This window comes from Eubalaena glacialis, chromosome 3 (genome assembly GCF_028564815.1).
Source record: "Eubalaena glacialis isolate mEubGla1 chromosome 3, mEubGla1.1.hap2.+ XY, whole genome shotgun sequence".
NCBI classification, from domain to species: domain Eukaryota; kingdom Metazoa; phylum Chordata; class Mammalia; order Artiodactyla; family Balaenidae; genus Eubalaena; species Eubalaena glacialis.
The window spans coordinates 187,455,495-187,468,333 of record NC_083718.1 but is presented as its reverse complement, the minus strand read 5'-3'; the positions used below and the strand labels follow the sequence as shown (position 1 = coordinate 187,468,333).

General features: G+C 41.8%; 1 protein-coding gene across 3 annotated transcripts in view; it reads left to right on the top strand.

Annotated features, from left to right (window-relative positions):
- The window catches only part of UBE4B (ubiquitination factor E4B), a 110,364-nt gene that overhangs the window by 72,381 nt on the left and 25,144 nt on the right, over nucleotides 1-12,839 (top strand). For all 3 annotated transcript variants that reach the window (XM_061184999.1, XM_061184998.1, XM_061184997.1), the window contains 3 exons: nucleotides 6,633-6,732; nucleotides 7,990-8,117; nucleotides 12,562-12,660. In XM_061184999.1, the coding sequence (XP_061040982.1) occupies nucleotides 6,633-6,732; nucleotides 7,990-8,117; nucleotides 12,562-12,660 (327 nt within the window). The remainder of the gene's footprint in view (nucleotides 1-6,632; nucleotides 6,733-7,989; nucleotides 8,118-12,561; nucleotides 12,661-12,839) is intronic.

The window sequence follows — 12,839 nt, the reverse complement described above, 5'->3', positions numbered from 1 at the left end:
CCCGTGGCATGTGGGATCTTAGTTCCCTGACCAGGGATCGAACCCGCGTCCCCTGCATTGGAAGGTGGATTCTTTACCACTGGACCACCAGGGAAGTTCCCTTATATTCTTGAAATAAACTCAACTCTATATTATTGCTTTTAAATCTCATTGGATATTCAATTTGCTAATATTCTGTTTAGGAGTTTTGAGTCTATATTCAAAAGAAAGATTGACCTATGATTTTCATTTCTTGTTAAGTCCTTCTCAGATTTTATTATCAACATTATTCTTGCCACATAGAATGAGTTGTGGAGTGTTCCCTCTTTTTATATTTTTTGAGGAGTTTATTGTGTAAGAATTATTTTATTTCTTCCTTAAATGTTTGGAAACATTGATGAAGTTGTCTGGGCTTAGAGTTTTCTATGTGGGAAGTTTTTTAAATTATGTATTTTATTGTTAACAGATATAGGCCTGTTTAGATTTTCATTTCATCTTGTGCCAGTTTTCCCATGGTATGTAAAGTTTCAAAACTTTTCGGTATAAAGTTGTTCATAGTATCCTCTTTTTATCACTTTTTTGTCTGTAGGGCCTTTATTATTTCCTTTTAGTTTAATTTGCTTTTTGTTGATGTTTCTATTGCTTTTTGAGGTTGATATTTAAATCATTCATTTTCAGCCCTTTCTTATATATGCATTTAAGGCTGTTTAGCTTCCCTCTAAGTATGGCTTTAGCTGCATCCCTCATTTTTAGTAGGTCATCTTTTTTACTGAGGTATAATAGACATATAACATTATGTTGGTTTCAGGTGTACAACATAATGATTTGATGTTTGCATATATTGCAAAATGATCACCACAGTAAGTCTAATTAACATCTGTCACCATACATAGTAACATTTTTTTCTTGTGATGAGAACTTTTAAGATCTCTCTCAGCAACTTTCAAATACACAGTACAGTATTATTAACTATAATCACCATGTTGTATATTACATCCCCATGACTTATTTATTTTATAACTGGTAGTTTGTGTACCTTTTGACACCCTTGACCTATTTTGTCCACTCCACTCCCCCACCTCTGGCAGCCACCAGTCTTGTTCTCTGTGTCTTTGAACTTGGTATTTTGGGTTTTTGTTTGTTTTTTTAGGATTCCATACATAAGTGAGATTATATGGTATTTTTCTCTGTCCGACTTATTTCACTTAGCATAATGCCCTCAAGGTCCATCCATGTTGTTACCAGTGGCAAAATTTCATTCTTTTTTATGGCCGAATAATATTCCTCTGTGTGTGTGTGTGTGTGTGTGTGTGTGTGTGTGTGTGACATTTCTTTTTCCATTCATCTGTTGGTGGACACTTAGATTGTTTCTCTATCTTGGCTATTGTAAATAATGTTGCAATGAACATGGGGGTGCATATATCTTTTCATTTTTGTTTTCGTGGGCTAAATACCCAGAAGTGGAATTGCTGGATTATACGGTAGTTCTAATTTTAATTTTTTGAGGAACATCCATACTGTTTTCCATAGTGGTTGTACCAGTTTACATTCCCACCAACAGTGCACAGGGGTTCCCTTTTCTCTACATTCTTACCAACACTTATTTCTTATCTTTTTGATAGTGGCCATTCTAACAGGTATGAGGTGATATCTCATTGTGGTTTTGATTTGCATTTCCTTGATAGTTAGTGATCTTGAGCACCTTTTGGTATGTCATATTTTATTGTTCAGTTCAAAATATATTCTAATTTTTATTATTTCTTACTTGACTTGTGGATTATATAAAGATGGGGTGCTTAAATTCCAGATTCTTGGAGGGATTTGTTCATTTATCTTTTGTTACTGATTTCTAGCTAAATTCCATTGTCAGAAGACATATTCTGATTTATGTTCTTTGAACTTTATTGTGATTTGCTTTGTAGCTAACATTTAAATTAGTAAATGTTCCATAGCGGAAATGAACGCACAGGAATTCCCTGGCAGTCCAGTGTTTAGGACTCTGCACTCTCACTGCCGAGGACCTCGGTTCAGTCCCTGGTCAGGGAACTAAAATCCCACGAGCCACGCAGTCAAAAAAAAGAGAAGGAAAGAAAAGAATCTGCTTTCTTTGTTGCTTATTGCAGTATTTCACATATATCGATTAAGTTTGTTTATCTTTTGTTCAAATTTTCCTTATGTCTGCTGATTTTATCAGCTTATAATATCAGTTATTGAGAGGCTTATAAAAATTTCCGACTCTGATTTGTCTGTTCCTTCATCCTGGAATGGATGCCGTCCTGTGGTCCCATCATTTCCACTGACTTCAGAGGGTACATTTCAATGGCACCATCTGCCATCTTCACTCCCAGCCTGCAGTGAGGGTTGGTGCCTTTCAGAGATGTTGGTGTTCCCCTCACCTGTGTATTTTTCAGTGCTGTGATACAAGGAATATCTTCTAGGGCTTCCCTGGTGGCACAGTGGTTAAGAATCTGCCCGCCAATGCAGGGGACACGGGTTCGAGCCCTGGTCCGGGAAGATCCCACATGCTGCGGAGCAACTAAGCCCATAGTCCGTGGCAACTAAGCCCGTGTGCCACAACTACCGAGCCTGCGCTCTACAGCCTGCGAGCCACAGCTACTGAGCCCGGGCGCCTAGAGCCCGTGCTCCACAACAAGAGAAGCCACTGCAATGAGAAGCCCGTGCACCACAACAAAGAGTAGCCCCCGCTTGCCACAACTAGAGAAAGCCCGCGCGCAGCAGTGAAGACCCAACTCAGCCAAAAATAAATAAATAAAATTTAAAAATAAAAAAACTAATTAAATAAATAAAAGTACATCTGGCTGAAGTCAGATTTAAAAAAAAAAAAAGTATCTTCCAGGACACAGTTGGGGTATGTGTGTGTTTTGAGAGGGTGGTTTTCTGAGCTAGTCATATATGGTAAATCTATATTAATATTCCCAGCTTCTTATATTTTGGATTCCTTCCTCTGAATTTATATCGAGGAATTCCTAACAACTCAACTTCAATTCTAGGTTTTAGTCAACCAGGTGGGCACACAGTTAGAGCCCGTCCCAGATACTCAGCATAAGGTTGAATCCAGAGGCTCTGGTCGTTGTATTCATGTCAGTGAATTTATCCCCACTTAGGAGTATGTTAGCATGTTCCTCTCTTGGTGATCAAGCATCTTCAGAGTCTGTTCCACACATACTGCCACATTTCTTCACTACAGATGTAGTAGGTAGAACAGTGGTGTGGCAAAGATGTTCATGTCCTAGTCCCCAGAGCTTGTGAATGTGTTACCTTACATGGTAAAAGAGACTTGGCAGATGTGATTAATTGTAGGACCTTGAGATGGAGAGGTTTTCCTAGATTATCTGGGTGGACCCAATGTATCACAAGGGTCCTTTTAAGAGGGAGGCAAGGGCTTCCCTGGTGGCGCAGTGGTTGAGAATCTGCCTGCTAATGCAGGGGACACAGGTTCGAGCCCTGGTCTGGGAAGATCCCACATGCCGCGGAGCAACTAAGCCCGTGAGTCACAATTACTGAGCCTGCGCGTCTGGAGCCTGTGCTCCGCAACGAGAGAGGCTGCGATGGTGAGAGGCCCGCGCACCGCGATAAAAGAGTGGCTCCCGCTTGCCACAACTAGAGAAAGCCCTCGCACAGAAATGAAGACCCAACACAGCCATAAATAAATAAATAAACAAATTAATTTAAAAAAAAAAAAAGAGGGAGGCAAGAAGGTCAGAGTGAGAAAGGAAATGTGATGACAGAAGCAGACATCAGAGTGATGTGGGTCCACAAGCCAAGGAATGCGGGCTCCCTCTAGAAGGTGGAAAGGGCAAGGAAACACTCTCCCTAGAGCCTCCAGAAGGAATGCATCCCCTGTTGACCCATTTTAGATTTCTGACCTCCGGAACTCTAAGACTAATTGTGTTGCTGCAAGCCAGTACGTTTGTGATGATTTGTTACAGCAGCAATAGGAAGCTAATATAACATATTAGCAAATCTTGGTCTTTCTTTTTTCTTCAAATGTGTGCTTTTCCTGCATGTGGCTTTGTAATTGGCCCGTAAGGGCAGTGATTGATCTCACTCCAGTTACGGTTCTGGAAGCAATGACGTATGATGGGTTGGGACCTAAGGGAAATTGGCGTCATCCTGCAATCTGACCACCTCAGCTACAATCACTGCAGGAGCTGTTTCTGCTGTCAGACGAGGCGCAGGGTATTTCGGGATTTGGGTACTTAGGTTCTCCCAAACTCCTCCATTTGAATTCTTGGAGTCCCAGTCTTTGCTCTGACATTCAGATAAGAGATCCAGTGAGGTTATAGATTCAGTCTATGTTATAATTTGGTGCTTTGTAGGACCAGACTCTGCTTCTTTATGGTCATCTTAGAAATTCCCTGACTCTTTGGCTTGTTCTTGAAGTGAGATTTTAAAATCTGGAGCCTGTCATTTTCTTCTGTGAGCCCTCCAGCATAGTTACAAGTAGCCACACCATCTCTTCACTCCAGGAGGTCACTGGTGATTGTTTATGCAGCTGATTTTCCACTGAGAACCTGGGCTGCCAGTTTTATGCCCTCACATGCTAACTGAATCTTCACCGCTTTCTTTTTTTTTTTTTAATATTTATTTATATTTATTTATTTATTTATTTATTTTGGCTGCACCGGGTCTTAGTTGCGGCACACGGGATCTTAGTTGCGGCATGCGGGATCTAGTTCCCCAACCAGGGATCGAACCCAGGCCCCATGCACTGGAAGCGTGGAGTCTTACCCACTGGACCACTGGAAGTCCCCTTCACCACTTTCAAACCAGCCCAGTCGAAGAACTAATCCCAAAGGCCCATTTTTCTGGAGGGCCTGTTACCTGTAACCTCTTCTTGCCAATAAGCATATAGGTCATTATGTTAGTTTCCTTTTGCTGCTGCAACAGATTACCACGACCTTCGTGAGTTAAAACAGCAAAAATTATTACCTTAGGGTTCTGGTGGTCAGAAGTCCTAAAATCAAGGCTGCATTCCTTCTGAGGCTCTAGGGAAGAATCTCTTTCTTTGCCTGTTCCAGCTGCTGGAGACCCCCTACATTCCTTGGTTCATGGCCCCCTTCCTCTCTTTTCAAAATCAGCAGCATCGCATCTTCAGCTCTCCCTCTCTCTGACCTCTGCTTCACTTGTCACAACTCTTTTTCTTACTCTGACTCCCTCTTTCTCTTAGAAGGACCCTGAGATGACATTGGGCCCACCCAGACATATGGGCCCGTCTCGGGCTCCATACCCTTAATCACATCTGCAAGTTTCCTTTTGCCATGTAAGGTAACATATTCACAGGTTCTGGGGATTAAGCTGTGACATCTTCCTGTATGGGGGTGGGGCGGAGCATTATTCTGTCTACCATTATTCATGTTCCAATTGTAGACAGAGGAATCCACTTTATCTGAGGTAAGCAGAAAGAGGATAATTAAAGGCTACTGTTTGGTTTATTGAATCATTGGCACGCCTGGAAAAGAGGACTCCCAGAGCTCTCCTTCGAACCTGGCCTGGCAGGAAGGAGCTGTTTCAGGGTTCAGCCTCTGCTTCAAGCAAAACCCCTCCACGCTGTGCTTCCAGAAGAACCATGTGGCTGTCACTTCACTATATTCACTTCTGCCTTCAGTGAGGGCTCACCTCTTGGTGGATGCTAGGTCATGTGCAGAAATGCTGGCAGCAAGGGAGTCTAGGAAATGTAGTTTTTGTTTTTGTTTAATTTATTTATTTAATTAATTTATCTTTGGCTGCGTTGGGTCTTCGTTGCTGCGCGCAGGCTTTCTCTAGTTGCGGCGAGCGGGGGCTGCTCTTCATTGTGGTGCACGGGCTTCTCATTGCGATGGCTTCTCTTGTTGCGGAGCACGGGCTCTAGGTGCGTGGGCTTCAGTAGCTGTGGCACGTGGGCTCAGTAGTTGTGGCTCGCGGGTTCTAGAGAGCAGGCTCAGTAGTTGTGGCACACGGGCTTAGCTGCTCCACGGCATGTGGGATCTTCCTGGACCAGGGCTCGAACCCATGCCCCCTGCATTGATAGGCGGATTCTTAACCGCTGCACCACCAGGGAAGTCGCTAGGAAATGTACTTTTAAAGAATTTATTGACCCCTAGTTTCCTACACAATGTTTTGATAGATAGAAAGGGTTGACATAGTGTTAAGTGAGCCAGTCTTTAAAATATGCAGCATATTACATGATCAGGGAAGGCTTTACCTGTCTGACAGGTGATATTTGAGGAGATACCTGAAGGGAGTGAAGGAGCAAGTCGCAAAGGTAACCTCAGAGAAGAGCATTCCAAGCAGAAGGAAAAGTGCCCTTAGTAAAGTAGCCTTTTGTTTTGGGTAATTGAGTAGGCATAGTAACCTTGCATTTTCTCCCTCCCAGAAAAACAGGGAACAATGTATTTCCTTCCAAAAGTAATGATTACTGTATTTCATCAAATCTAAAATGCCATCCACTTTAAGACATCGTTATGTTGGGAACCAGTAAGAAAGAAAAATGCTGCCAATTTAGCCATAACTTGCCACTGAGTTTGGTGATGCTGACATGGGGGGAGAGAGGGGACATGTGTCTGAGAGTCAGTGACATGGTGAAAATGAATAGATAAGGTGGGTGATGGATCTGTGTGTCTTCTTTCATTTGACTGTTAGTCTACTTTCAGAACTGTGGAAGATTTGAAAAACAATGAAAGCCAATGGAAAGACTCCCCACTGGCAGCTAGACACCGTGAAATGCTGAAGCGCTGCAAAACTCAGCTTAAGGTTTGTATCATTAATTGGGATAATTATAGACCAGCCTCATAATAGTAATTTTCCCACCAGAATATGCGCCTTGAATGAGCAGTCTAATGTCCTCAGTTTTTCTCATTATTCTCTTCCCCCCAAGATAAAAATGGTACATTTAAAAACTTGTGGATAGTTTCTATGTATATTTAAATCTCAGGACAGAAAATGCCTACGCCTATGCCAATGACAATAGGAATTCTTAATGGATTTTATCATCCTCAGTTGAACATCACCTTCCTTTCCTTGCCTTGTGCAAGATCCTCCCCATCTGCTGACCCTCACCCCCGCACCTCAAAACACACACAACTCCAGTTTGTCCAGCCACGCATTTTCATGATGTTTGACAAAGTGGATTTGTGGTAGTGGAAAGATCTCTTTCCTTTGCCCCTCATTCTTCGTTTAATTGAAAATGATCCATCGTATAGAACCTAACTGCAGACGGGAAGATTTCTGCTTATGAGACATAGCTGAAAACAAATGCTAGCTAAGGTTGTACAAGGGAAGCACAGACAGCAAATTTCTGCATTTTTCATTTATGCATTTTTATGTTCAAATTACAAAGCTGAATGTTAGCTGGTCGTGTTTTTTGTTGATTAGTAGGATGATGTGTAGACATTTTACCTGACTTAGATTTCTGGTACAAGTTAAAATTTCAGTTTTATTTACCTATACAGTAGACCTCTTTGAGATGCAGAAAAAGCTGGGGGCTCTTTTCTGGGGTCTATAGACCCCCTAAGCACTCCAGAGGTAGGTTTCAAGAAGCCTATAAACTGTTTATATGCAGTGTGTGCTCACGTGTGTGTTTAAACTCACAGCGATACTCTGAGGGAGGTATTATATCCTTGGTGGACAAGCTTTTTGCCCAAGAGCAGCTTTTCAGTGCTGATCTGGAATTGAGATGCGGATTTGTCTGGCTCTTCTCAGTAACCCTCCCTGACTTCCAAAGGGCCTCCCCCATCAGGTTATTTGAATATGGCAGTGACAACCTAACCTTTTTCAGCACTAACTGTGTGCTAGGTTCTGTGCCCAGTGATTCGCATGGCATGCCTTTTCTTTCTCTTAGAACAGACAAAGCTCTTGAGACACGACCAACATCTTACAAGCGGTTAGCAATGAAGCTCTTGAAGCCCTAGAGCCTAGGTTTCCCATCTCCTTGCCCATTCCCTGCCCAATCATGCTGCAGGTACTTAGCCACCAACTAATCTGTGGGCGGGGACATACCTGCTTCCGCAGAAACTGGTACGATGCAAGGCCTGTGCTGACGCTGGTCTGCTTGACGAGAGCTTCCTGAGACGATGTCTGCATTTCTACGGCCTTCTCATTCAGCTGCTGCTCCGCATCCTGGACCCCGCGTATCCCGCGTGAGTGTGCTCCGCCCTCTTCACCCCGGCTCCACGCACCAGGCTGTGCTGTCTTTATTGTTCTTCAAAGCCGATACCTGAAACCAAGACCCTTACGTTATTAAGAATTCATTTCCAGGTTGTACTTATATAGAAAGTAGTAATATTAATAAATATTTTCGGGGACTTGCCTAGCAGTCCAGTGGTTAAGGCTCCACACTCCCAATGCAGGGGGGCATGGGTTCGACCCCTGGTTGGGAAACTAAGATCCCCACATGCCGCATGGCGCGGCCTGGGGAAAAAAGTAAAGAAGTAAGTAAATATTTTCCTTGGAATTAGTTACAGTAATAAGGGACTGTCAGCACCTATTAAATTAATTTTGACATAGTGCTTTTTAAAAATTGGCTATAAAAATCTTCGGGGGTGGGGCTTCCCTGGTGGCGCAGTGGTTGAGAATCTGCCTGCCAATGCAGGGGACACAGGTTCGAGCCCTGGTCTGGGAGGATCCCACATGCCGCGGAGCAACTAGGCCCGTGCGCCACAACTACTGAGCCTGCGCGTCTGGAGCCTGTGCTCCGCAACAAGAGAGGCCGCGATAGTGAGAGGCCCGTGCACCGTGATGAAGAGTGGCCCCCGCTTGCCACAACTAGAGAAAGCCCTCGCACAGAAACGAAGACCCAACACAGCCAAAAATAAATAAATAAATAAACTCCAATCCCTTTTTAAAAAAAAAAATCTTCGGGGTTTTTTTTTGTTGTTGTTCTGGGTTTTTTTGGTTTTGCTTTTATTTATTTATTTATTTTTATTTATTTATTTATTTATTTATTTATGGCTGCATTGGGTCTGCGTTGCTGCACCCGGGCTTTCTCTAGTTGCGGCAAGCGGGGGCTACTCTTTGTTGTGGTGCGCAGGCTTCTCACTGTGGTGGCTTCTCTTGTTGCGGAGCACGGGCTCTAGGTGCGCGGGCTTCAGTAGTTGTGGCATGTGGGCTCAGTAGTTGTGGCTCACGGGCTTAATTGCTCCGCGGCATGTGGGATCGTCCCAGACCAGGGCTCGAACCCGTGTCCCCTGCATTGGCAGGCGGATTCTTATCCACTGCGCCACCAGGGAAGCCTCGCTTTTATTTATTTTTTTTAAATTGAAGTAGAGTTGATTTACAGTGTTGTGCCAGTCTCTGCTGTACAGCAAAGTGACTCAGTTACTTATATACAGACATTCTTTTTTTTTTTAATATTCTTTTCCATTATGGTTTATCACAGGATAGTGAATATAGTTCCCTGTGTTTATACAGTAGGACCTTGTTGTTTATCCATCCTATATATAATAGTTTACATCTGCTAATCCCACACTCCCAATCCTTCCTTTCCCCACCCCCCTCCCCCTTGGCAACCACTACTAGTCTGTTCTCTATGCCTGTGAGTCTGTTTCTGTTTTGTAGATAGGTTCATTTGTGCCATATTTTAGATTCCACATATGAGTGATACCATATGGTATTTGTCTTTCTCTTTCTGACTTCCTTCACTTAGCATGATAATCTCTAGTTGCATCCATGTTGCTGCAAATGGCATTATTTCGTTCTTTTTTATGGCTAAGTAGTATTCCATTGTGTATATATGTACCACATCTTCTTTATCCATTCATCTGTCAATGAACATTTAGGTTGTTTCCATGACTTGGCTATTGTGAATAGTGCTACTGTGAACATAGGGGTGCATGTATCTTTTCGAGTTATAGTTTTGTCCAGGTATATGCCCAGGAGTGGGATTGCTGGATCATATGGTGATTCTGTTTTTAGTTTTTTGAGGAATGTTCATACTGTTCTCCACAGTGGCTGCACCAACTTACATTCCCACCAACAGCGTAGGAGAGTTCCCTTTTCTTTACACCCTCTCCAGCATTTGTTATTTGTAGACTTTTTAATGATGGCCATTCTGACCTGTGTGAGGTGATACCTCATTGTAGTTTTGATTTGCATTTCTCTAATAATTAGCAATGACGAACATCTTTTCATGTGCCTACTGGCCATCTGTATGTCTTCTTTGGAGAAGTGTCTATTAAGGTCTTCTGCCCATTTTTCAATGGTGTTGTTTGATTTTTTTTGTTGTTGAGTTGTATGAGTTTGTATATTTTGGAGATTAAGCCCTTGTCTGTCGCATCATTTGCAGATACTTTTCTCCCATTCCATAGGTTGTCTTTTCATTTGTCTTTTTTTATGGTTTCCTTTGCTGTGCAAAAGCTTGTAAATTTGATTAGGTCCCATTTGTTTATTTTTGTTTTTATTTCTATTGCCTTGGGAGACTGACCTAAGAAAACATTGGTATGATTTATATCAGAGAATGCTTTGCCTATGCTCTCTTCTAGGATTTTATGGTGTCATGTCTTATGTTTAGGTCTTTAAGACATTTTGTGTTTATTTTTGTGCATGGAGTGAGGGTGTGTTCTAATTTCGTTGATTTACATGCAGCTCTCCAACTTTCCCAGCACCACTTGCTGAAGAGACTCTTTCCCATTTTATGTTCTTGGAACATTGGCTATAAAATCCTTGATTGATAGAAAAGGAAATTGGAAGCTAAACTCTGGAGTTAACAGGATATTAGATCCCCCTAGGTACTGGATCCAGGCAGATCCCTAGCCAATTCAGAGAATGAGCTGAGAACATTCTTGATCTCTTTATCATCACCTGGACAGCTCCTCCAGGCAGCCATTATTGTTTTATTTGTTATTATTTTATGGTTATTATGAAATCTCAGGATCACCGATGTTGGTGAGGTTGGCCCAAGCCCCCTGCAGGAGTGGAAAATATTGGGTTGGCCAAAAGGTTCGTTCAGTTTTTTCCATAAGATGGCTCTAGTAGCACTTAGTTTTCTTTAACTTCATTCGAAACAATTTTGTTAGGTTGTATGTGACAGCTGTCATATCAGCGTGCATTTAAAAAAAGACATCAAAATTGGTGAATTTTTGTGTAGCCATTTTAATATTGAAGATGGAAGGAAAAAAGTCACGTTTTCAGCATATTATGCTTTATTATTTCAAGAAAGGTAAAAACGCAGCTGAAACGCAAAAAAAGATTTGTGCAGTGTGTGGAGAAGGTGCTGCGACTGATCGAACGTTGTCAGAAGGGGTTTGCGAAGTTTCGTGCTGGAGATTTCTCACTGGATGACGCTCCACAGTCGGGTAGACCAGTTGAAGTTGATGGAGATCAAATCAAGACATTAACTGAGAACCATTAACTGAGAACAATCCATGTTATACCACGTGGGAGATAGCCGACATACTCAAAATATCCAAATCAAGCGTTGGAAATCATTTGCACCGACTGGGTTATGTTCATTGCTTTGATGTTTGGATTCCACATAAGTTAAGCGAAAAAAACCTTCTTGACCGTATTTCCGAATGCCATTCTCTACTTAAATGTAATGAAAATGTTCTGTTTTTAAAACAAATTGTGATGGGCGATGAAAAGTGGATACTGTGCAGTAATGTGGAATGGAAGAGCTCGTGGGACAAGCAAAATGAACCACCAACAGCCACACCGAAGGCCGGTCTTCATCCAGAGAAGGTGATGTTGTGTACATGATGGGATTGGAAGGGAGTCCTCTGTCATGAGCTCCTTCTGGAAAACCAAACGATTAATTCCAACAAGTACTGCTCCCAATTAGACCAACTGAAAGCAGCACTCGATAAAAAGTGTCCAGAATTAGTCAACAGAAAACACATCATCTTCCATCAGGATAACACAAGGCCGCATGTTTCTTTGATGACCAGGCAAAAACTGTTACAGCTTGGCTGGGAAGTTCTGATTCATCCACCATATTCACCAGACATTGCACCTTTGGATTTGAATTTATTTCGGTCTTTACAAAATTCTCTTAATGGAAAAAACTTCAATTCCCTGGAAGACTGTAAAAGGCACCTGGAACAGTTCTTTGCTCAAAGAGATAAAAAGTTTTGGGAAGATGGAATTATGAAGTTGCCTGAAAAATGGCAGAAGGTAGTGGATCAAAAGGGTGAAGACGTTGTTCAATAAAGTTCTTGGTGAAAATGAAAAATGTGTCTTTTATTTTTACTTAAAAACCGAAGGCACTTTTTGGCCAACCCAGTAGTATTTAAAGTACATGTGTAGCTCTGTTGTCTCAAACGGTTTGAGTTCCATAAGCTGACCAAACATGACCCTTTTATTTCCTTCACATTTATTGCATTAATCTTAATGCAATAAATAAAAACCAAGAAATCAAGAAAAGGAAAAACAAAAATGTTTCACGTCCACCCTAGCCTGTCCCTGTCTTCATTATTCCCTGTTCATTTCTGGTTGTAGTTTCTTTGCCTTTGCACTTTTTACATAGTTGTATTATAGAATGAGAGCTTTTTCCAGATGAAACACTTACTTGTAATGGTAGTGTAATATTCCTTGTAGTTTGATGTGTCATGATTTCATTTTGTAACCTGTACTTTTTCTCTTTGACAGTGTCACACTGCCTTTAAGTTCAGATGTCCCCAAGGTATTTGCAGCATTGCCTGAGTTTTATGTAGAAGATGTTGCTGAATTTTTATTTTTTATTGTACAGTAAGTCCCATTCACGTATTACGTAGTTCTAATATGTGTTTATATTTAATATGTACATTATATTATGAACCTCCATCTTATGCCACTGCTTTAACCGAATGCTGCCTGGAGACTGGAAAAATAAATCCGGCTGTGGCATCCAGCCAATTCCAATAATAACTCAAGACAGAGGAGGATTA